The 26277-nt window shown below is 39.8% G+C and overlaps 2 protein-coding genes across 2 annotated transcripts in view; both read right to left on the bottom strand.

Moving 5' to 3' along the window:
* LOC308269643 (pregnancy zone protein-like) overlaps window positions 1-8795 on the bottom strand; it is a gene marked incomplete at both ends in the record, with an annotated part of 40256 nt that extends 31461 nt beyond the window's left edge. The window contains 8 exons of the mRNA XM_080705008.1: window positions 550-661; window positions 3145-3229; window positions 3621-3789; window positions 4003-4023; window positions 5232-5284; window positions 5452-5611; window positions 6647-6830; window positions 8782-8795. Coding sequence (XP_080561134.1) covers window positions 550-661; window positions 3145-3229; window positions 3621-3789; window positions 4003-4023; window positions 5232-5284; window positions 5452-5611; window positions 6647-6830; window positions 8782-8795 — 798 coding nt within the window. The remainder of the gene's footprint in view (window positions 1-549; window positions 662-3144; window positions 3230-3620; window positions 3790-4002; window positions 4024-5231; window positions 5285-5451; window positions 5612-6646; window positions 6831-8781) is intronic.
* Window positions 8796-18286: 9491 nt separating this feature from the next.
* Window positions 18287-26277, bottom strand: part of LOC308269644 (pregnancy zone protein-like) — a gene marked incomplete at both ends in the record, with an annotated part of 43405 nt that continues 35414 nt past the window's right edge. Inside the window, 8 exons of the mRNA XM_080705009.1 lie at window positions 18287-18420; window positions 21447-21488; window positions 22240-22342; window positions 22958-23026; window positions 23579-23669; window positions 24014-24144; window positions 24771-24989; window positions 25930-26156. Of these exons, the coding sequence (XP_080561135.1) occupies window positions 18287-18420; window positions 21447-21488; window positions 22240-22342; window positions 22958-23026; window positions 23579-23669; window positions 24014-24144; window positions 24771-24989; window positions 25930-26156 (1016 nt within the window). The remainder of the gene's footprint in view (window positions 18421-21446; window positions 21489-22239; window positions 22343-22957; window positions 23027-23578; window positions 23670-24013; window positions 24145-24770; window positions 24990-25929; window positions 26157-26277) is intronic.

Genomic DNA, 26277 nt, shown 5'->3' on the forward strand with positions numbered 1-26277 from the left:
CCAAGCTTAATTCTCTGAGTGAGTCAACGTGACCCCCAAATACCTGATGACTACAACTCAGAGGAAGGTCTATTTATGTGTTTGGAGATTTCAGTCTATATGTCTAGACTGAAAATGGGAAGGAGAGAAAGAAGGCTGAGAGTTTGTGTCAGCAAGTGGAGACAGAAGGGAGAGAGAGAGAGGGAGAAAGAAGAGAGGAGGAAAGGAGAGAAGGCGAGAGGGAGGAGAGGAGAGAGGAGAGAGAAATGTTAACAACCTGCCCCAGGAAACCCGGTCCCTGGCCATATCTCCAGAGACCCCTCCTTAGCAGCCAGGTTCAGTCTCCTGCCTCCAATATGGCTGCTTTCTCCACCCCGGGAGTTCTGGGGGATATTCTATATCCAAACCCTAACACTGTCCAATGAGAGTCTTGTTGATTAAGAATACAAAGCTCTCCTTTTGTGAGAGATATTTTGAGATAAGTCCTGTTGTTCTAGTTAATAAAAAGGGGTGTTTCATCTGTTGTCAATGATGGTTGAGAAGCTCCGATACAGAAGACGAAACACTCACCTGTTCGCTGAATTCCTCACAGAAATCCTGCATGTTACAAAACCCAGCATGAAGTGGTTTCCTGCACAGGCTCACAGTAGCAAGTCCTGGGACTGGTTTCCCATATGTGTATCTGTCACAGGAGGAATGAATCAGGAAGTGAGAAAGGATATCTGCATTCCCTACTACCAACCCTTCACAGGAGTCTTCCCCACAGGTTCCTATACATCTTTATTATGTGGGGCCCTTACCAAGTAGAGGCATGTCTGAGCAATGTCCCTCTCAAAAATCAAAGGGAAACACAGCACAGGATTTTGGTGCAGAGATCAGTATGTCACTTTGAATCTCACTATGGTGGTCAGTTACATAGGACCAATAAAATTCTTAAACCAAAAACCAATAATCAAAAAAGACCTCTTTCACACCCAGAAACAAACAAACAAAAAAGAAACATTATCTGTGAAAAACCTTGAACTATATTGCCCTGTGCCATTATATATATTTTTGAGATTTTTAAAAGATTTCTTCCTTTGAGTCTATTTTATCATTTTTTAATATTGTGATTTTAAAATTAAAAATATATTCCATATACCAAATGAGCAAATTTAGATGATAAATAGAATGAAAATAAACAATAAATAAAAAGTCAACACAATTATAAAATTATAATACACAAATATATATATATATATATATATATATATATATATATATATCAGGAAGAATACCATAGGGTATACTATACTGAATTAATTTGTGTGTATGTGTGCACACTCTACAACTTACATTAGTTCTTTTTCTCTCTCATTCAATAGAAATGGACTAATTGATACACTAACACTTTGAGCATTATTTTTCTTTTTTATTTGCAAATACCTCTGATATCATCTCAAATAAAAATTAGAATAAGATCATCTCATGCTGAAGTGTCTATCCAAGATATCTATCCTATGTACAATAGGATGTCATTAAATTAGACACTTAAATCCTTCACCATTTCTTTGAGACAGACTTGAGGCAGAGGCCCAGGACTGTTGGTATTCCCTATATACTATAAGTTGGTATTCCCAGCCTATAGTATTTATCCTGGCATATTTATTTACCCTGCATGCTTCTTCTGCCACTTTTTATTTTTTGCAGGAAATGAGTTTAATTCTCAAAATTAAAAGGAACGGCAAGAGCTAGCTCAATTCACAAAAGGCATAAGTGGAAGAGAACTTTATAGACCATGTCTGTCTCCCCCACCCCCACCCCCAATTTACTGATATGAAAGGGCAGAGAAATAGCAGCCTGCCTCAGTAAAGCCATGGTACTGGTGGGGGATGCACTCTCACGACTGCTGGTTATTAGTCTAGTCATGCTCTTGGTCATTAGATCATTTATAATATGCCTAAGTCACTTCTATGATGTTTAAGCCCTCCTGTTCTGTTACTCAATCTTACTGGACCCTCTTCCTTCTTTCTCAATGTTAGGACCAGTACTTGCAGAATGCACATGAAGGAAAGGAGAAAGTGAAATTTCTTAGCGTAGAAAATTCTGAGGGAGAGATTATATCAGGCTGTTACAAAGAATCTAACTTCATCACCATAGATTTTAATGATACTACCAGATGATGGTGGTTCCACCAAAGTAAAGATTTTTATACCCAGCAAAACATACCCAGCATACTGAAAACCACTGACCTCATTTGAGCCTCTGAATTCACACAGTCATGATGGGTTCTATTATAACCTTTTTTTGTGTGTATTGTCGATAGAACTCAGGTGCATTCTACCTCTGAGCTACTCCCCTAGTCCTATTTTATTCCTTTATTTTGAAACAGGGTCTCACTAAGTTGCAGATGACCTCACAAAGTAGTTGAGGCTGGCTATGAACCTGTGATTCTACTGTCTCAGCCTTCCAAGTATGCATCATCATGTCCAGCAAGGTTATACATTAAAAAAAGTAACCTTAAGATATTTATAGATTCCTATGGCTTGCTTTAAAATATTAGAGGAAAATAAAATATGGTAGGGTAAGTAAATGGAGTAAAAAACTGTAAAATTTCACCATTTTGTAATATATTATGAATGCATGAGGTTTCATTTTACTACCCTGTTAACTTTGGCACTTGGGTAAAATTTTCATTGCTGAGTTGAAATAAAAGAGAATGTATAAGTCATACTAATCAAAAACAATGTATGAACACTGAACTCTAGACATATTCAGAATGATTTGTGGATACTTGACTCTAAATTCTCAATTAATATTGCAAAATTACTTTGAATTTTGTTCAGTGGGTTAATGGTATTGTGGAAAGGGGGAAATAACCTCTATTCTTTAGAAACATATACTACTGTGTGTTGGGGGGAAATTTAATGATCTTTGTTATTTATCCTAAAATGTTTAGGCAAAAAATATGAAGCAAAAATGAAAAATGTTTCTTGCTAAAAATAATGATTAAAGGCATTTATAATAATCCATCAAATAAAGGGAAATCATTTAAAGAGAAATTATAAAATTACAAAGGGAAATTATAAAAGGGCTAAGGGAAAATATATTTATAATCTTTAATTAATTAATCACTCAGAATTAAGGCAAAATATGACATTGAAGCCAAAAAACAACTGAACTCACATCCCACATACTGATATGTTCACATTTTTATCCACAACACTGATTATCTTTGGCACCTGAACTTTGACCTCGAACTTGGAAAGCACTGTTAATAGAGATAAGGAAAAAAAGAGCAGTTGGTAAACATTTACTAAAAATACAACTATTTTTGACATGTCTGTCCTGTTTTTCCAAAACATTAGATGCATTTTTCAATGCATCAGCTTTGACAATCCATGCAGAATCTAACTTCATCACCACAAATTTTAATGACATTACCAGATGACGGTGGTTCCACTGAAGTAAAGATTTTTATACCCAGCAAAACATAACCAGCATACTGAAAACCACCGAGCTTATTTGAGCCTCTGAATTCACACAGTCATGATGGCTTTAGAAGCAAGGATAGCTAACCTACTACGAGTTGAACAAGCCTACGGAAAATCCAAACAATCTACTTGAACCCCAAAGCAGTGCCCGTTCTTTATCTTTTATACCAAATTCCTCCACAGTGAAGGGGTGCTCTGTGGTTCCACCTGATTCCTTCTGCACCACCACCTTGTAGGGGCCCAGGAGGGGCTCTGACGACAAGGGGAAGGACAGCTGCTTGAGACCATTTTCCAACTGGAGGCTTTGCCACTGTGCAATTCGATTTCTTTTTGGGTTCTAAAGGTAAACATGAGGCACGGGGGAGTGATTATTCAGTCACAACAGTCCTGAAACCATCAGTGATTTTGTGGTGGCTCCTGGCATTGCCTTTCAGAAAGACAAATACAGAAGGAACACAAAATACCATCAGTCTGACACCTGGGAGGAGGAGGAACTGATTTTTTACTTCCTAAAAATACTAATTTCCTTATAAATTTTTCTGGTGCTTACCTCAAGGTATATCAGTGGAACCTAAGAAAAAAGGGAAAGAAACAATGTGATTATTAGTAAGTGCTGCCATTTCCCTGAAAAACATTGTTTAATAAGAAGATCGGGATATTTATATCCTCTTATTGAAAACTAGGATTATTCTATTTACCATCATAAATTAAGAGGGATACTGGTAGAGTTATATGCCATTATAACTTAGACTCAATAGGAAGAGAATTTCTGGAATTATTTGATTAAGGCAAACCAAGAGCCAGGCATAATGATGTATACCTGCAATCCCAGGACTCAGGAGGCTGAAACAGGAAGATCATAGGTTTGAGGCCAACCTCAGCAACATAGAGACACCCTCATTTGATAATTGAACTTTGTATACTTGTATCAAATTATTATACCATACTCCATGAGCATGTCCAATTATTATGGGTCAAATAAAAAATTTAAAAAGTCTATAAATTAGCTAAAAGCAAAAATAATTTCTCCCGGTTGCAGCACTGTCTATTATCGACCTTTTAGAAGTAACTTTGTTCCTTAGTCATCACGCTCAAGGCCCGATAGTAGAAGGGAGCTTGATGAGCCTAACCAAGTCTTTAAATATTATATGTATTCTATAACATATATAAAAATATATATTATATAAAATGAAATTGTGATAGATTACATATATATTCAGAAGAAAAACTCTTTGATACTTTTTTAAGTCATGCATTCATTTGTACCTCTTCTTCTTTTGTGTGTATGTTTCTGGGATTGAACCCAGGAGCATTCTACCTCCAAGTTACACCCTCAGGATATTTATTTTTTTATTATTTTTTAAAAATTTGACACAGCAACTCACTAAGACCCGCTGAAGGCCTCAATAAGTTGCAGAGGCTGGCTTTGAACCTGCGATCCTCCCGTCTCAGCTTCCCAAATGCTGGGATTACAAGTGTGCGCCACCACGCCCGGCTCCTCTTTATTATTCTTAATGTGGTGTATTCAGAAGGATAAATGTAGCTAACTATTCCAGACTGATTCACCTTTTGTTTGTTTGTTTTTTTTTTTTACAAGAGAAATGCCTTCCTCATCTTTTGTGCCTCAACTTTGTCTTGTCTGAGATGCTACCCAGATCTGTGGTGAGGTCGCAGCCAGGTTCTAAAAGGACTAGTTTCCATATTCTTGCTTTTCTTTCTACTTTACTCTGGACAAGTATCCTGATCCATCCCTCCAAACTATAGATTTTGGATGCTTACCAGTTCATTCTGGGGATGGAAATTTTTATCCACGGAGACAACACGAAATCTTACTAAAAAAAAAAAAAAAACAACAAACAAGAAATTCCCTTATATGACTCAGACATAATAAAGGAGATAATTTGGATTATAAGACAGAAAGCTAAAGGGTTGGAATAACTGTCGGAAAACCTACTGAAAAGGTGACCCTATCGTCAACCAGTGGAGTGTCCCTTCATACCTGTCTGTCCCGGTTTATAGATGGGTTTGTCTGTCTGGACAAAGACGAGACTTTGAGTGTTTTTTACCAGCACTGTGTTTCTCTTCTTAAAGTCTTGGGTAGGTCCCTTTATCTGGACTGTGAGGAATGCCACCTCTGAAGAGGATAAAATCCTTGGGAGCTAAACAAGAAAGAGGATTTTTTTATGACTAAGGAACGCTACTGTCCTCTCCCCCTGCATTCTTCACCCATCACTACGTATCCCTTCAGCTTTACCTAGGACTTGGTAGAAATGACTCTTTCTCTGGAGATAGGAATGGAGATATTAATAAGATATAGGGGCCAACAGCCAGCCATCAGTGGAAGCCATGTCTCCCTTTGGCTCACTTAACACTTCTAGCTGTGAAATCCTATTCCTTGGAATGGAATATAGCCAAATTCTAAAGGAATGAGTATCTATTTCTTTGCCTGAAAAATATGAGAGAATATTGGAGTTGAATATCTCAAGTAAGGTAACCCCAAAGAGATACTGATGTGTGCTTGGAGCATCTTACATCACTCCAGTATTCCGAGGTATGAAGACACCCAGTATCCTCCTACAAGGAAAAGAGTCTGTGTTGCCTGCAGAATTTTCTCATCATGGTATCTTTGTCTAATCTAATTCTCAGGCAGTGTCCAATCCTGACCTTGCATAGACAGATGTGCTTCAAAGCTGGAGAATTCTGCTGTGTCACTCATATTCTTCTTGTGGGCAATAAGGCTAATAAGAGAACACTTTTGCATTTCAAAAGTATTTCTCTGCTACTCTGATGGAAAATAGATGCTTTTTTTCCCTTAGTGGCTTGAAAACTCACTATCTGTATCCCTCAGAGAAATTCTAAGTATACTCTTTTTTTTTTTGGCAGTACTGGGGATGGAACACAGGAGCATTCTACCTATGAGCTACACCCCCAGCCCTATTTTTTTATTCTTTATTTTGAAACAGGGTCTCACTGAGTTGCAAAGGGCCTCACTAAGTAGCTGAGGCTGTACGCGAACTGCAATCCTCCTGTCTCAATCTCCCAAGTACTAGGATTACAAGTGTGTGCCACCATGGCGGGCTTCTAAATACATTCTTAAGTCATTGCTTGATATTGGATCCCAGGTCTCCATTGCCGTAATCAAGAGAATTCAGGAATTTACCAGACGGATGGGCAGCTAATACTGGAGTACTTACAGTGAAGAACACACAGTGGAACGTGTCCTTCTCCACCACCAGGTCAGGGAAGAGGCTCCTGATTTCCCTGGGAGACTCCAGGGAAGCACTTATGGTCACTCTCTCACCCAGATGGCTCAGAAGGAAGCAGCCCTTCTCAGGGGTCTCGGTGTGGAGCAGAGAGGGAACCAGCACCATGTAGTGTCTGGAAAAGAAGGAGGCTGAATCAGAGCAAACCTACAGAAACCAGCCTTTGCCTTGCATATGGGTGTGTCCAACAGAGACAAAACCTTTTTTTGTGAACAGTTCCACACTAAGAGCCAATGGACCAAGCCTAAGGAGCTGGGCGTCTTGTAGCTCATTTGCAACTCTGAAAGATTAGTTTTCTTAGACTATCTTACAACCTTTCCCTTTTTCATTGCCAACACAAACTCACATCTTTAAACATTTCTGTGCAGGAAATCTGACCAAAAAATTTCAATATTATTATGCTGCAATGTTAAGCGGTGTGAGATTCAGAGGAGAAAATATCAAAGAGTTGAGCTTTGGAACCCAAAAGTGAAGGCTATTTCTCTCATTCTGCAAGCTGGTCCAAGCCTGGGCATTCATCTTGCTGTAGGGGTTTGTAAGTGTTTCTTGGAAGAATGATATGTCATGCACTTTTGGGGGTCCCACTTATATAATTAAGATTTTTGTATGAGTACTAAGGTGTTAGTGTAAAGAAAAGGAGCTCATAGCAACCAAATAAATTACCCATTCATATATTGCTTTATATCTAAGCCTTTCCTGGCATCTGATGTTTTTGAGATTTGCACAATATTCTTTCAAAGATATAAGTGATAAACACATTTTTTGTGCCTTCCCATCCAAATTTCCCTCTAGTCCTTTGATCTTAATAGGAAAGGAGGTATCAGTATATATTTTATTCAATATGCTATTTTTATCCTTATATATCTCAGCCTATTGATAATATAAATAAAAATGAATTCCACACATACTTAATATTTTATTTATTTATTTATGTATTATTTTTTGTGGGTCTGGGGATGGAACTCAGGGGCATTCAACTGCCGAGCTACACCCCCTACCCTGTTTTTTATTCTTTATTTTGAAACAGGGTCTCACTGAATTGCAGAGGCCCTCACTAAGTAGCTGAGGTTGTCTTCGAACCATGCTGGGATTACAAGTGTGCGCCACCATGCCTGGCCATACTTAATATATTAAACAACTATTTTTTACAGGGGGTTAGTTAATATTCATCAAATAGATATTACGGTTGGGACCCACTCAAGGTTGAGTCATTTGTCCAAGATTTTACTTGCCAAGATTTCTCACCAGTCAAAATGTTTTAATGTATTACTCAATCATGAATGTTTGCATTTTAAATATTTGCCTTTGTAGTAGGGACTACATTTTGTAAATAGGAAAAGTCCAAGTTTTATTTTTATTTGCAGTACTAGGGATTGAACTCAGGGGCATTGGAACTACACCCCCAACCCTATTTTTATTCTTTATTTTGAAACAAAGTCTCACTAAGTTGCAGATGACCTTACTAAATAGCTGAGGTTTGCCTAGAACTTTCTATCCTCCTGTCTCAGCCTCCCAAGTACTAGGATTACAAGCAAGTGCCACCGTGACCAGCTACACTTGGGGTCTTAGCCAAGCTGAGAGAATGTAGCGGTCTACTGACTCCCAACAGTGTATGCTTGCAAGCAAAGGAAGCCAGATTGATGTGTTCAAAGAACACAGGAAAATCTGAGACCAAGGACTCTGGCCTTCTTCTCTTCCTGGAGGTAAAAGCATCTCTTACTGTCTAGACATTGTCTCAGAGAAAACTAGGGAGGGATGGAAAACATGTCTTACAATTATAGTAGTTCACCAACTTTAAAATTAGATGGGGCTAAATTCACTCCCCCCCACTACTGAGCAGTAACTGGGGACTCTTAATGAAGACTTCATAAATGATTGAAAAATAAAGAAGCTATCTTATGTGCACACATCTGGCTTACAAAGTGAGTTAAGTGGCATCCCAGTAGACACCTTAATATTTTTATATTCAATAGCTTCTGTCCAAAAGGACTGGTTTGTGAAGGTAGAGTGCAATTAGACTAGATTCAATCAAATCACGCAACCTAGTGGCTACTGATTGTACTTACCTTGGTTGGTCCATTGCAAAGATAGGATTTTAGGAATAGAGGAAAAATAAAGGATCGATCAAAATAATCTCTTGTGATTGGAAGGCATTGCAAGGTGTGGAAAAGTAGAAGTTAAAAGGAAAGCAAAGGAAAGCTGTAAGGGAGGGACCAAAACAGATGTGAGGTAGGGGCTTCGAGTGAGACTTACGGTCTTGCAAAGGCAGAGTCACTGGTATAAAACAGGACAAGAAGCCACGTGAGAATTAAGCAAGGGAGTCTGGTTCCCATAGTGAGGGACAAACCTCCGGGACTGTGTTGTGCCCAATGCCCTGTCCTCAGCCTGATCCTGGAGACGCCCCAAGCTTCCAGCTTTTATGGGGCTGCAATTTGCAAACAAGCCCCACCCATGTAGATGGCAGCCACCTCCGGGCATGACCCCAGAAGGATGCGGATGTTTTGCTGAGAGGCCTGGCGTGATCTGTACATGGATCAACTCAGGACAGAAAGAGCTGCAAACAGTTCTTAGCGCAGGCAGAACCTCCTCAAGGACTGAGAGAAGAAAATCTTAAAGACGGCGGGCCTGCCAGCTCTTCCTTGGTGACCCCATTCACCTGCAGTCCAACTTTAGTTGGTGCCTAGAACAGGGACTTGAAGGTAAGAGACAGGAACAGGTAAGACCGAAAGGGTTATAGAATGCACAGGGGTACAAATTTGGGGGATTTTTTGAGCAGAATCATGGAGAATTCCCCGATAGTGCAAGATCAGTATGTGGCAATACTGAAATCCTTGTTAAAAGGCTCTGGAAAGTCATTTAAGGAGGTTACTTTAAGAAAATCGCTGGAAAAGATCAGGAGACACTGTTATTGGTTTACTCCAGAGAATAAAAATCAGTTTAAGTTAAAAGTATGCAAGGGGCTGGGCATGGTGGTGCGAGCTTGTAATCCCAGCATTCGGGAGGCAGAGACCGGAGGATTGTCCAGCCTCAGCATCTTAGTGAGGCCCTTTGCAACTCAGTGAGATCCTGTTTCAAAAATAGAGGATAAAAAATAGGGCTGGGGGTGTAGCTTGGTGGTAGAATGCCCCTGCGTCCCATCCCCAGTACCACACACAAAAAAAATAATAAATAAAAGTATGGTAGGCAGTAGGTAAAGCCTTGAGGAGACCTCATCAGCATGGGGACCCCATAGATGCAGAGTTATGGTCTGCTTTGAATTTAATTACTTTAGCTTTACAGCCCTGTCAGTCTGACTCTGATTATGGAAGAGTTCTGATAAAAAAAAAAGAACCTGATGATGGCCTTCCTACTCAGCCGCTACCGGAGAGGTTCCTAAAAAAAAAAAAAAATAGATGATTTTCATAAAAAATTAAATGGGTAGGAAGACATTGATCCACCATGTTCGGAGGAGGTTTTAGAGGAAGGGCTATTGCCTCGGCTATATCCTAGTCTTCCAGATCCCAGAGAAGATGGATTGGGAAGAAGAAGGAACAGGCTGATTCAAATAAATTAATCAATCAATTAACTACCCTGTTGCATGATATCTCTTCTGTTCAGGGTGCAACAGCTCCTAAAGTTACTTTCCCTATTCAAGTTCTCTGTCCACTCCGCCACCTCCTACCGAGGCTGTAACAGGCCATGGGAATTACTTTCGGTTTCCCATAGATGCGGATTTAAACAAAGCTTTGCTGCAGGAGGAGAAACAATCATCTGAATCTCAGAAAAATCCTTTTCTCTTTCCCATTGCTCGTCAGCTCAGTTTCCTCAAGGATATGTTCAGGTTCAGCATGCCCATATTTCTTTTCAATTCTTAAACTCATAAAAGGAGCAGTAAGTTGTTTTGGAACACAATCTCCATCTGTGAAAGGGCTTGTGTCGGCATCTGTTAATGACAATCTTTTAATACCATTAGGCCGGGAAACTTTGGCAAAAAGAATCTGGACAATCTTTGCAGTTTAAATCGTGGTGGAGAGAGGAGGCTGAAAAAACTCCTCACTTGAACGCTGGCCGGCAGCCCCCTGGTGCCACAATTGAACAGCTCACCGGTACTGGACCTGACGCTGGGCTGCAGAACCAGGTTGCTTATGGTGATGATGTTTTAGCACAAATAAGAACGGCTTGTTTACGGGCCTGGCAAAAATTGGATGATTCTGGGAAAGTCCTAAGGCTTTTACTAAGATAATTCAGGGAACTAATGAGCCCTTTATTCAATTTTTGGCATGCTTGCATGAGACCATTAAGAAATCAGATATCAGGAAAAGGTTTTGCTGCAAGGTATGTTAAACAGTCCTACCATGTGTCAAGCTTTTGGACACCAGCCTATGGAAAAAATATGACAAAAATTTCCTGGAAGTCTTTGCTATCATTATATGGATGATATCCTCTTTGCCTACCCTAATAAGGACACTTTGCATGAAATATATGATTATGTACAAAATGTTTTTCAGCAGTATGGTCTCCAAGTAGCTCCAGAAAAAGTTCAGTGAAATGTCCCCTGGAAATATTTAGGTCAACAGTTAAGTGATAGAAATATAATTTCTTAAAAGGTGCAAATGAGATTGTTTAAAAACTCTGAATGCTTTTTGAAAACTCTTAAGTGATATTAATTGGTTATGTCCTTCTTTAGGCATCCCCACATAGACCTTAGCTAATCTGTTTCAAATTTTGGAAGGGCTCTCACAATTGGATAGCCCTAGACAATGAACCCCAGCAGCTGAGGAAGAATTAAACTTAATAGAGTAAAATAGGTCCCTCAGGCAATATTCTTTTCCTCGGGCATCCTACTCCTCATTCTTCAACAGGGCTTTTAATTCAACCTGAGAATATTATAGAATGGATATTTCTTCCTCATAAAACTACAAAAAGGTTAGAGACATACTTACCAAAAATATGTCATCTGATCATTAAAGGACGTTTAAGACTAAGAAAACTCATTGGACAGGATTCTCAGGATATAGTTGTTCCCTTTGCAACCAAACAAATAAAAGACATTGGCAATTATCTGAGGACTGGCAAAATGCTCTAGTGATTTCTTAGGAAAGATTCATAATCATTAGCCAGCCTCTAAAAAATTTCAATTTCTAAAGAAAACAACATGGATTTTTTACCAAAAACAATATCTTCAGTGCCTCTAAAAGAAGCAGAAACTTTCTTTACAGACGCTAATAAGTCAGGAATGGCTGGTCATACTAATTTAAAAATATCCAAGGTTGTGCAATCTAATCTCCCTTCAGTACAGAAAGCAGAATTTTATGCTGTTACTTTGCTACTGATTTTTCTGAAATGCCTATAAACATTGTAACTGATTCTCAATATACCGTTTTTGTTGTACAAAATATTGAAACCTACCATTACAGATAATACTTCTTTAAACCCACTGTTTTTGCAATTATAAATTCTTATTCGTCAGAGAATGAATCCTTTGTGTATTACCCATATTAGGTCCCATACTTCTTTGCCTGATCCACTGGCAAAAGGTAATGAGGTTATAGACACTTTGGTTGGCTCTCTTAAGACAATGTCAACTATACCATACCAATGCAAGAACTTTAAAATCAACTCATGGCATTACTTGCACAGAAGTAAAAACTATTGTGAGAACTTGTCTCACTTGCAGTGATATTCCCTCTATAGAACTCCCTGTGGGTACCAATCCCAGAGGAGATCAGCCTACTGCATCGGGGCAAATGGATGTTATGCAGTATGCTCCTTGGAAAATTAAAACATGTCCATCACTCAGTGGCTGCGCATTCTCATATGTCCTGGGCTACTTCCATGCCTTCAGAGCATGCGGATGCTCTCAGCACTCATTTATTAGAAGCTTTTGCACTTATGGGAAAGCCATCTACAATAAAAACGGATAATGGCTCTGCTTATCTTTCAAAGAAATATCAAGCCTTTTTTTGTATAATATCAAACTCATTACAGAGATTCCTGTAATAGCACGGGTCAAGCCATCATAGAACAGCAAAACAAGACTTTAAAGGAAATGTATTTAAAACAAAAATGGGAGGAGAAGGATTAGTCTTTCCAAAGAGAATAACAACGAATGGCTTATTCACCTTAAATTTTTTTTTTTACAATAAGCTGCAAAAGGAAACACTCCCGCTCAAAAACATCGGATTAAGCAAAAAGAGGTGCCCTTAGGAAAACCTCTGTATTATAAAGATTTTGTTACTAATGCCTGGGAACCAGCAACAGTATTGTGCTGGGGTAGAGGTTATACTTATATTTCTCCAGGTAATTCAAGATTTTTTTTTTTTTTTGTGGTACTGGGGGTGGAACGCAGAGGCTTTCTACCTCCAGGCTATACTCCCATACCTTTTTTTAAAATTTTTTATTTGGAAACAGGGTCTCACTAGGTTGCTGAGAGCCTCACTAAGTAGCTGAGGCTGGCTTTGAACCTGTGCGATCCTCCCGTCTCAGCCTCCGTAATTCAAGATTTAAGTAGATGATTGAAACTTTGAGATGGCGCAGAAAAGAGGAGTGGACTGGGGAGAAATGGGTAATCGATTTCAGAAGCTAATGTTACTTTTAGTTCACCTGACATACCATCGTTACTCGTTCGTTTGATTGGGTTCGTTGGACAGAGTGTAGAGGAGAAAGCATGCAAGTACCAGTTAATAATTCCCATGGAAACATCATTGATTCTAGCCCTCATGGTTCCATTCCCACCAAACCATGGGGGGAAAGGATCTCAAGGGAAATAGGCACAATCAAAGTATTCATACAGAAGCCAGTGAAGCTATCAAGTGTCACGAAGGAAGGGTTCATGGTCCTGATGTGCATAAACAAATCTCAACTCCTTAATCTGCAAAGCAAGTTAAACTGGCTATTTTAATCCCATTGTTATAGGAGCGACCTGAGCCGATTAATATTGTCTCAGATTCCCAATATGTAGTCGACTTGTTTCCTTTGATGCTTAACAGCTCTTACATCCACCCCTCATAACCCTATGAAAGAACTTCTTAACAGTTTGCAGAGGACGCTGAAGACAGACAGCATGCTTTGTACATTACCCTCGTGCCCAGTCATAGAGATGTCAGAACATGGCTAGAAAAATTATCTGTAGAAAACTAGGACATGATGTTTCTCGTGAGAAAGGCTCTGAGGACTGGGACAAAGGGTCCCAGCCAGCTCTCCTTGTTTCCAGATATGGCTTCTTGTCTTGCTTCGGGCTTCCTGATGGCAACGTTTGGCACATGTGCAAGCCTGCCTGTTCTCTCCGGGATGTTCTCAGATTGGCTTAGTTTCTTGTTTTTTCAATCGACCTTCATGGGTCCTGAGTTTATTTTTTTTAATTAAAAAATTTTAATTGGTGCACTGTAGTCGTACATCTTTATGGGATAAAAGATGGTGGAGGCATCCATGCACACATCACCCAGTTAGCCCTTACCCAGTCCCCACCCCCTCCATCCCCCTCCCTCCTTCCCCTGCTTGGCTCAGTGATTGACTTTGATATGTTTAAGTACATCCTGTGCTTTAGAGAGTTTCCCTCTTCCCCTCTCTCATCCCCTCAGTTAGGTCACCATATTTGCTCCTCTGTAGAATCTCCTTCTTCATCTAGAGTTCCTCCTGTTACACATTTCTCCCTAACTTTCACATATTAGGGAAAGCATCCGATTTTTTCTTTTTTAAAGGGGTTCTTTTTTTTTTGTCTTTTTGGAACCGGGGATCAAACCTTGAGTGCCCCACCTGCAAAGCAGGCGCTTTGCCACTGAGCTACATCCCGGCCCCTGATTTCTTCTTTTTTGTGACTGACTAATCTCACTTAGCATAATGTCCTCCAGTTTCATCCATTTCCCTGTAAATAATGTACTTATGTTTTTCTTCATGGCTGAGTAAAATTCCATTGTGTACATATCCCACAGTTTTGTAATCCATTCATCTGTTGATGGACATCTTGGCTGGTTCCATAGTTTGGCTATAGTGAATTGTGCAGCTATGAACATAGATACACATGCATTAGTTTAGTAGTGGCTTACATTTTAACAGTGGCTAATGAATACTTTGTTTTAATCAAGGCTACCCATGCCTGACCTTGCTTTATTTTAATTGAGGCTATCTATGCCTGACCTCACAGGTCAGAACTGCACAGAAGTGCCGCTGGTGAAAATAAACTTGGCTACTAGCCTGAGCGAGCTGTAGCCAGTCCCAGTCCCTTTATGCCTGGATATGTACAGCAGCACTTTTTATGGAAGCTGGGGGCTTCTTTACACCCCCTACATGCCTGGAGTAGTCATCTTGAGAAGTTCCAGGAAATTCAAGTTCGACTTTTCGAGTGAACACTACTCATCACATAAGATCTTGTGCCAGGCTTCCTTATTGTCTGCTTAAAGGGCGGATTCAATGGAACAGGTCCACCCGAGCCATAAGGTGTGAAATTTGTACTTTACATACTTGTTTACATTCTACTAGCCTTTTCTGTCATGTTTCAAAAATTACAGCAAAAACCAAAAGGGGAAATGTAGATGGAAGCCGCGTCCCGGCATGACCCCCGAAGGATGAGGATGTTCTGCCAAGAGACCTGGCGTGATCTGCACACGGATCAAGCCAGGACAGAAAGAGCTGCACACAGTTCTTGGTGCAGGCAGAACCTCCTCAAGGACATGGAGGAGCAAGTATGAGCTTGAGAGGCAAGCGAAAGGTCAAGCTCTCATGCTCTGTTTAGTTACTTAGAAATATAACCAGAAAGTTTAAAGGTATCTTCAGCTTGAGCTGATTATTTCTTGGCTTATGCTTTACTGCTTATGCTTCATTAATTGTTCTGTGTAAGAATAAAAGCTAGGATGAGACCTGGAGTTTTGCTACAGGCCTGAGCGAGCTGGAGCCCTCGGCTCATCTTAAAGACATCTTGCCAGCCAACTCCTCCTCAGCGACCCGTTCACCTGCTGACCACCTGCACACCCAGGTCCTCTTGAGTGGGGGGCAGATTTGGGCCTCTGGTTTCCTGCAAGGTGGTTATTCTCAGCGATTGCCTCATTCTTCTCAAGGTGGAGATCCAGCAGACTCTTGAGCACTCCTGGAGGATGAAATTTATATTCCTGTTAGAATGAGAATTCAGTGCTTTGTTCAAACAATAATAAATGCTGGAGAGGAGGTAGAGAAGTGGGAACTCTAATGTATTGTTGGTGGGATTGCAAATTAGTGCAACCACTTTGGAAAACAATATGGAGGATTCTAAGAAGAATGGAAATGAACCTACCACATGATTCGGAAATACCTCTTCTGGAAATCTACCTAAAAGAAAGGAAACCAAATTACCAAACTAATGCATGTGTATCTATGTTCACAGCCGCACAATTCACTATTGCCAAACTATGGAACCAGCCAAGATGTCCATTAGCAGATGAATGGATTACAAAACTATGGGATATGTACACAATCAAATTTTACTCAGCTATAAAGAAGAAAAAATTACATCATTTACAGGAAAATGGATGGAACTGGAGAACATTACCTAAGTGAGATTAGTCAGTAACAAAAATTAAGATATTGGATACTCTCCCTAATATGCGGAAGCTAGGGAGAAAAAGGGTCACAGGAAAAAGTCTAGACAAAGAAGGAGAAACCATAGATGAGCAAATAAGGAAGCCTAACTGGGGTTTATGGGAGGAGAGAAGAGAAAAATTCCATAATGTACATGATGTGTGTTCACAAACATATTAAAGTCAACCACTAAGCCAAACATGAGAAGGAGGAGGGAGGGAAGGGAATGGGAATTGGGGAAGGGCTAAATGGGTGATGTGTGCATATATGCCTCTACCATCTTGTACTCCATTAAGATGTACGACTATAGCCAGGTGTGATGGTGCACGCTTGTAATCCCAGCATTTGGGAAGCTGAGACAGGAAGGACTGTGGTTTGTGGACAAACTCAGCTACTAAATGAAGCCCTTTGTAGCTCAACGAGACCCTATAGCTCTTTGCAGCTCAATGAGAACCTATTTCAAATAAATAATAATAAAATAGAGCTGTGGGTGTAGCTTGGAGGTAGAATGCCCCTGGGTTCCATTCCCAGTACCACCAAAAGAAATGTATACATGTATTGAATTATCATCTTGTATCCCATATATACACACTCAAATAATTTGTTAACTAAAAATAAGGTAACAGGGAAAACAACAACAACAACAACAACAATAATAACAACAACAAACTGGGCTTTAAGTTAGTTGATTTATTTGTTTGTTTGTTTGTTTGTTTTGGTGGTACTGGGGGTGGAACCCAGGGGCTTTCTACCTCCGGGCTATATTCCCAGACCTATTTTATACTTTATTTGGAAGCAGGGTCTCACTAAGTTGCTGAGAGCCTCACTAAGTGGCTGAGGCTGGCTTCAAACCTGAGATCCTCCTGTCTCAGCCTCCCAAGTACTGGGATTATAAGCGTGAGCCACCACGCCCAGTTTATCATTCTTAACTTACCAGTTTTTCAAAGTTGTTTCTAGATATCTGAGTTTTTTGGAAGTTCTTTGAATCAGCAATAACATCTTAGTGGGTATTTCATTGATTAATAAGTCAAGCAAAATAATTTTCCCCTTTGATGTACACCCCCAGCCCTTTTTAAAAAAATTATTTTGAAATAGATTCTTTGTTTTTCATTCTTGAGCCCTTTTGTTTATTTCTTTATTTTTTGGTGCATTATAATTATACATCATACTGAGGTACAGAGTGTTGAAAAGAGACATGCACAAAACTCCTGGGGCATTTTCTTCCAAGTGCCACATTGCTCCCTCCCCACTCTTCTACACTGTTGGCAGGACTGCAAACTAGTTCAGTTTCTATAGAGATCAGTGTGGAGGACTCTCAGAAGCCTGGTGATGGAACCACTGTATGATCCCGTGATACCTCTCCTGGAAAGCTTTCTTGTTTTTTTTTTTTTTTTTTTTTTTTTTTTTTTTTTTGCAGGTCTGGGGATGGAACCCAGGGGCATTTGAGCTACACCCCCTGCCCTGTTTTTTATTTTTATTTTTTGGTGGTACTGGAGGTGGAGCCCAGAGGCTTTCTAACTCCAGGCTATACTCTCAGACCTTTTTTATATTTTATTTGGAAACAGGGTCTCACTGAGTTGTTGAAAGCCTCACTAAGTAGCTGAGGCTGGCTTTGAACCCATGCGATCCTCCTGTCTCAGCCTCCCAAGCGCGGGGATTACAAGCGTGCGCCACCACGCCCGGCCTCCTGGAAAGCTTTCTAAAGGAATTAAAGTCGGACTATTATAGTGCTACATGCATATCCATGTTGGTAGCAGCAGAATTCACAACAACCAAACTACGGAACCAGCCTAGGTGTCCATCACCCGAGGACTGGATCACAAAAATTGTGGTATAGACGCACAATGGAGTTTTACTCAGCCATAAAGAAGAACAAAATTGTATCATTTATAAACTGTCTCTTTAAGCAATGGTGCCAGGGAAACCCAATATTCACAGACAAAATAATAAAACTAGACCCCTATCTCTTACCAGTCACAAAAAACTCAAAATATATTAGACTCTAATATATAGCCTGAAACAATAAGGAAACATAGGGAAAGATTACATGAAGTTCATCTGGGCAAGCATTTTTTTTATTGGGGGGTCCCCAGACACAGGCGGTGCATCCAGACGAATGGGGTTGTGTTGAATTAAGAAGTTTCCACACAGGATGATCAACAGGATGAAGACACAGCCTGCAGAATAAGAGAAAGAATTTGAAAACTATAGCCGACGAGGAAGTAGTATCCAGAAATACATAAGAATCTCAAACCACTTGGTGAAAAAAAATTTTTTTGATTAAAAAAGGAGAAAAAGACCTAGATAGAGATTTCTCAAAAGACAACATTGAAATGGGTAACAAGAATATTAAAAAAATACTTAGTGTCAATCATCAGCGGCATGCCAATCAGAGCTATGGTGAGAAGTCAATTTAGCCCGATTAGAACGACTTTTATCAAAATGACGAAGAATAAGAAACCCCAGTGTAGATGCAGAGAAAGTGTCGATGCAGAGAACTCTTATGTACACTGTTGGTTGCCCCTGAGTTGAATCCCCAGCACCACCACCAAAAAAAGAGAAAAAGAAAGATTCTCTTGACATAATTCGATGAACACATTATCTTCATTTTTAATCTTTTTCTTTTTGAATACCTCACTCCAACGAGTAATTTAATTTTATGTTCAGCTGCTCTGTGATATGGAGAGGGGATTTTTTTAAGCTAAAGGTCATTCAAGTGTATTGATGATGAAATTCTTTTTGGTGGTTAATATATTAACAGGCTTTTGTTAATCAAAGATTACTAGACACAAGTTTTTATTGTGTCTAGTAATTACTAGAGTCATTTGGAAAGTCATTATGGAAAGTGCTGCAGGCGTTCCTCAAAAACTTAAAAATGCAACCACCAAATGGTTCAGCAACTACATTCTTGGGACATGTCCAAAGAGATGCTGTCTGTATGTTGAAAAAAAATCTGTGCACTCACATGTTGGTTGTAGCATGACTCACAAGAGCTAAGAAATGGAATGGATCTAAGTCGACCTATCAGGTGATGAATGAAGAAAGAAAGTGTGCTGTACCAGCGTATGTATGTTATACACACAATGGACTATTAATTACCCATTAAGGGATGAAATCCCATGGTTTGGGGCAACCCTGATGAAGCTCGGTGATATTGTAAGTTAAATGACCAATCCCACACGATATCGCTCATGGGTAGAACTTTTTAAGTTGGTCTCTTAGAAGCAGAGTTGAATGATGGTCACGAGGGGCTGGGGAAGGTTGCAGGGAGGTGGGGATGGGGGAGACTGGTCAGTGGGTACCAGGTTTGCCGATAGGAGGAGTAAGTTCCGGTGTTCTCTTGAATAGTAGGATGGCTGTGCTTGATAATATTGTACTGAATATTTCTAAGTAGCTTAAAGAGAGGATTTTGAATGTTCTTGCCACAAAGAAGATAAATATATGAGGAGAGCTAGGCCAAAGACCCCTATTTGAATATTACACAATGTACACAGTATGGAAATAGACTGTGACCTATAAATTGATACAATGGTTGTATGTCTATTAAAAATTAAAACATAAACAATTAAATTGTAAGCCAGATGTGATGGCGCACACTTGTAATCCCAGCATTTGGGAGGCTGAGAAAGGAGGACCGTGGCTCATGGATAGCCTCAGCTTCTACTTAGTGAGGCCCTTTGCAACTCAGTGAGACCCTGTTTCAAAATAAAGGATAAAAAAATAGGGCTGGGGTGTATCTCAGAGGTAGAATGCCCCGGGTTCTATCCCCAGTACTGCAAAAAAAAAAAAAAAAAATTTAAATTGTGTGGAAATACAAAGCAAAAAGAAAATTCCTTGTGTTGTTCCCTGTTACTACCAATTTGAATGTTTTGGTGTAAGAGGAATCATATAATCTGTGACCTCTTGAGATTGGCTTTTTTCTTCTTTTTAATTTTTTGTGGTACTGGGAATTGAACCCAGTGGGGTTCTACCACTAAGAAACACTCCCAGATTTTTAAATTTTTATTAAGAAGCAGGGTGTCCCTAAGTTACTGTGTGATGGTCTTGAACCTGTGATCCTCCTGTCTCAGCCAAATACTAAGAGACACTGGCCTCACCCCCCCCATTCAGCATATTTTTGTGATCTGCCCACGTTGCTGTATATATGAGAGTTTTGTTTGTTTTTACTGCCCAGAAGTATTTCCTGGCATGTATATACTACAGTTTATTAAACCATTTATCTATCGATGGGCATATTGGTAGATACCAATGTTCACAAACATTGTTTTTCTATTTCCAACTTCAAGTGGGTTAATTAAAAATTTTTCAGAATTTCACTTTATCTATTGCTTTTAAATGTACCTCTATAGCTATAGAGAACAAAAAATATTTCAGAAAGGAAGTATAATACTGATAGAAAACAAAAGATAGAATTGAAAATGTCATAAATTTATTCAACATACAAAATTTATACATTTCCAATTTCCATCCCTTCTTTCTCTCATTATACTCTCTCCTAATAAGACTTTATTCTTCATCTCTGGAGAAATTCAATCTGAGAAGACTCATGAGTTTCCATTTTCAAGCATTTCCTTGTACAGATTCTAGATAATAGAAGAACAGGTAGAAATATTAGGTTTTTTTTCACCTACTAATGCAACAATTTTTTCATATTCATTCATAAATATTCAAATTTAATAGCTTTAAATTATGTCAATGATAAAGTGGTTCTCAGTTTTTTCCCCACATTTTTCAATAGCAACTAAAAGGGACACAAGAAAATTCTACAATGTCGAAGCCTGACCCTGTCAACCAGCCTAAAGGAAGTTCTTACAGACCACATCTTCCATGCTATATGAATAATTTCAGTGACACGCTTTCTGACCTTAACAAGTACACATTAGAAATACCCTAGAGAGGTATGGGTGGCCCCTAGGTATTGAATGTAAACTAAATATTAGATGATTTAGTTTCCCTCTGTGACAAACTCTTAAATTTATCTAAAAACAAGTCAGTCCCGATGCTAGTAATTATATCTTGTACTTTTTTTTCTACTGAGAAATTATTTTCAATGCATATGGCACAGTTCAATTCATAGATTATACATCAGGGTTTAGTAATATAGAAACGAAACACTCGGCTTAAGAAGCAGCCTCATACAGAAAACGGTGGTGCTTTCTTATTATCTTTAAATCAGCGTTAGATTTTACTGTTTAGACTTTACCGTCACTGCAAGGGGCACTGTACTCTTCAATGGTGAATTCATCTGAAACACAAAAATGGTGGGGGAGTAGGCAGCTAATTGTAAATAAACTCTGTTAGCCAAGAGAGAGGACATAAAGTATAGCTACAGCATCAGAGAAAATGACTTTGATACCTAGCTGTTTGGGACCAGGGGAGGAGAGCAGGAAATCCCTGGGCTAGGAGACAGAGCTGAGGGGCAGGTTCCATGGACAGTGTGCCTGTGGGCAGCTGCGACAATCCCTGAGCCCCTCTACACAACTCTGTTTTTCCCATTGGAGTTGAAGACCCCTCTTCAAATCTTCCCTTAATCTAAGGAGATGAGTTTGAGCACTTCCAGCATGCTATGACACCGGTACATTTCAAATTCAAAGTCATGAGAGAAGAGTTTCTTGGTGTGTTACAAAATGTCCTGAATTTTGTGAGACAGTCCAAAGCTAACTCAGAAACACCAATGTTTAGGTTTAACTTCACACATCAGTCCTGAGATGCAGATTTTTTTAAATAAAAAAGTTATTGCTGTTCTTTTTATATTTCTGAAACAATTCAGTCCAGAAAAAAACAACCCTAGAGGGAAGTTTAGATAGAATGGTTCACTTACTGCTTTATGGTGGACTTATAAAAATGGCTTTAAGACTTGTTGGTCTTCAAGAACATGATTAGCTAGTGACAGTAAACTCACCTTTTCTTACAGTAAAAGATTATGGAGTTTTAGTTAAGGTGGCCTTTTAGCCATCTTTTTGTATCAAAGCTCAGCATATCTGAACCCCACTCACCTGTCTCATAATAGTCATAGGCTTTTACTGCAGCTGGCTTTAAATTCTTGATCTGGATGTCTTGTTCCACCAGGAAAGAGAAACTCAGGGTTTGATTGGTTAACTTAAAAAAACAAAAACAAAAACAGAAAATGGGAGAACCGAATTGGAATCAGAGATTAACTTAGTTACTAGTTGCCATCTTCTCTTCTTAAGATAGTATCGAACATTCTACTTGTGCTATCCATCCATGGTCCAGACCTGAGGAAGATTAGGGGTGTTTTGTGAGTTGTGTGACAGATTTAATGACAGGTAACAGAAGGACAAAAATTCTATCAACAGAATCAAATGGAGCAATGGAGTCTCCAGGAGAAGTTCAGGTCTGGTTTCCCTCTGGGGCTTTTCTCTCCTTCCTCACCTGTGTCTGTGGACAGCCCTTTTTGATGGGCTCCTGAGAACTCCAGTGGATCTTCTAGATGTAAGAGAGTCCTGAGAGCCTTAACTTATTTATTTATTTATTTATTATTTATTTATGGCACTAAGGATGGAACCCAGGGGCATCGACCTCCGAGCTATACCACCAGCCCTATTTTTTTATTCTTTATTTTGAAACAGGGTCTCACTGAGTTGCAGAGGGCCTCACTGAGTATCTGAGGCTGTCCGTGAACCCCGATCCTCCTATTTCAGCCTCCAGAATGCTGGGATCACAAGCGTGCGCCACCATGGCCGGCAGCCTTACCTTTCTAAAATAGATGAGAACATGGTTTGTGCTCACTTCTGTCCTCTGAATCACAGGCTGTTCTTGAAGCTGTTGACAAAAAAAAAAAAAATTGATACAGAAGGTAAGCCAGAGGTGGGATTGAGGAAATTTTATACTGGGATCAGTTTTTAGGCACACATCTTCTAAGTGGCTTCTGAGAAGCATCCAAGCTACTAACTTTTATTTATTGAAGAATAATAGTAATATTGATAATAATATTTATTACATACTTACATTCTCTTTTTATATGCATGTATATATATCACATACACATATCTATATAACTATATGCAATAAATGTATTTATATGCACATCTATGGCCCCTTTCCCCATTTTTATATTTAATTGGAAGGCTGGAAGGTGATTCAATACCACTCCACACCCCTAGATGCCTCACAGTGTGCTGGAACATTACTTACCATGTTTATGACTTATGCTTTATACTTGGTAGCCAATAATAACGAAACCAACTAATTATGGCAATGTGCTTTAGAGAGGCAAGTTTTCCTCTTGAAAACTGCATGAATAAAATCAAGCTGACAACCATAAATGTCACTATCAATCCAGATGTTGCTCTTGGTAAGAGACTTGGGACGCACCTCTTTCACCGAGGGTTTCACGGGGATGAAGCCCGACACCATCTTCACATCAACGATGACCATGTTGGAGCTGGGTCGTTCCCCAGTGTAACTAGGACATCAAGGCCAAAAGATGAAACCCTTCAAACAAAATCCCTCGGGAGTGATTAAAGACAGACATCTCGCCTTCTTTATCTCTCTCCCTCAGTTTCTCTTTGTCTACTGTATCAAGGTTGTGGTTGTTTGTAAAACTCATGGTTTCCAACTCTACTCTTTTATGTCAACATGGCATTCTGGCTGTTAAGACTCTACAGTAAGAGTGAACAAAATTTTATTGTAAATAAAATATAAGATCTTCATATTCATTTGTGTGACTCTGGACGATGGAGGTCCCCTACAGAAGAAAACACCAATTCCTATACAGTGCAACAAGTCTGATTGTGATAGAGAATTTACCTAATGTTGATTTGAATCTGGAATTTCCTGTGGGCATCTGCTCCATCACAGCTTCTGGGTAGAGTACCAACCTGCAGAGCGAAGGGTGCTTTTCCTGTTTTCTCAGGAAGGATATTATATCTTAAAGATGTCTAGAAAGATTTAAAAAAGAATATGTGTTTATCATTGCACTCAAGGAATCTCATGATCACTTTCAAATAATTCATTCCTTCCCTCAACACACAACACACACATTTTTTTTTTTTTAATTTGGAAATTCAAAATTAACCCTTGGCAGCCAGGCATGATGGTGCACACTTGTAATCCCAGCATTTGGGAGGCTGAGACAGGAGGATCACGGTTCGTGGACAGCCTCAGCTACTTAGTGAGGCCCTCTGCAACTCAGTGAGACCCTGATTCAAAATAAAGAATAAAAAAATAGGGCTAGGGGTGCATCTCAGAGGTAGAATAGCCCTGGGTTCCATCCCCAGTTCTGCAAAAAAAAAAAGAAACCTTGGCTGGGCACAGTGATACATATTTGTAATCCCAGTACTTGGGAGGCTAAGACAGTAGGCTGGCTGGTTTAAGTCTAACCTTAGAAACATAGCAAGACCCTGTTTCAATGTTAAAAAATAAATGAATTAAAAAAATTAAGAGGGTTGTGGGTGTAGCTTGAAGGTAAAATGCTCTTAGGTTTGATACTCAGTACCAACTAACCAACAAACAAATTAGCCTGTGTCTCCCATTAGCAGCATCCCCTGAGCCCTGGCGGTCTCACCTGGAGGTACACACATCCGGATCCTGACACCGTTGTGCTATAATCTCCTGGAATCTCTGGAAGCGTGACCTCCTGCAGCAGCAGGCGGTTGGCGTCGTTTACTTGGAATTCTTCGGAGAATGTCTTTGAAGATTTGATGGTGACCAGGGCAGCTTTCTTGCTTTTAGTGAATGTCGCCGCTCCGTATTTGGAAAGGGCCTGGAGAGCTACCACTGTGTCCTGAAAACAGAGGAGTATAGAAGTCACTGGAGGAAGGTAGCCAAGTCACAGGGCAAGCCACACCCATGGAACACTCTTTCAGGACTATTCAGCCATAAACACTGCCTATCATTTTAATTTTGATTCAACTCCACTCTGGTGGTCATTAATGGTGAACTATACTAGGTACTTTGGGGGAAATAAAAAAAGAGATTTTTAAAATTTAAGTAGATTCCAATACACACATGGAGGTAAGGTTCAAATAGGGGACATGAGGAGAGACGATTGCAATAATTTATACATTCATGTGGCAATAGGCAATACTTGCCAAAAACCATCAAAAAATGTGGACCAGGATAGTAAAAGAAGCCTGAAGATGTGAGAACGGATTATCTCTGAATAAGCCCTAGCTAAAGCAATAAAGCTGGGATTTGTCTGGTGGTAGAGAAATGGAGAAAGGGTAAATTAGAAATACTTTTGGCTGGGCATGGTGGCACACCCTTATAATCCCCTCGCTTGGGAGGCGGAGACAGGAGGATCGCGCAGGTTCAAAGCCAGCTGTGCTGGCTTAAGAGACCCTGTTTCCAAATAAAAATATAAAAAGTAGGTCTGGGAGTGTAGCCCGGAGGTAGAAGGGTTTCCAGGAACCCCAGTACCACCAAAAAAAAAAAAATACTTTTAGTTGAGCATGGTGGTACACCACTGTAATCCCTGTACTTGGGAGACTGACAAGGATAACAAGTTGGAGACCAGCCTCAGCAGCTTAGCAAGACCCTGTTTCAAAATAAAAAAGGACTGGGGGCATATCTTGGGGGATAGAATGCCCCTGCACTCAATCCCTAGTACCATAAAGAAAAAGAAAAAGAAATATCAACTACCTAAATATTTAACTGCTAAATGATGGCTGTGTCAATGCTTGTGCTAATATATGTATTTTTCTTCCTTCAGCCTCTCCACAGACCTGGGTGGAGGAGAAGCCCCCGTAGGGGTTCTGTTGCTTGATGATCCACTTCACGATATGGGATGCCACGGACAGGTCCTCAGGAGAAGGCGCGTGCGGGCCGGTGAGGTGAGCGAGCAGCACGTACGCCGTCATCTCCACCTCTGCAGAAGGAGCCCGGCCTCCATGATACAGCATTTTAGCTTCTTGGACAGCGGGCCTGGGGCGTTGCCAGTGGATAGAATCCTCTGCAGTGGAAATGGATAGACTCGTTAGCTCAGAGGATGGTCTCAAAATCTAACCCATGAGGGGTGATTATAACTAGAGCTCACCTTATGAGTTGATAGGAATGAAGGTGTAGAATAGTCA

This window comes from Muscardinus avellanarius, assembly GCF_963383645.1.
Source record: "Muscardinus avellanarius genome assembly, chromosome: 11".
NCBI lineage: Eukaryota > Metazoa > Chordata > Mammalia > Rodentia > Gliridae > Muscardinus > Muscardinus avellanarius.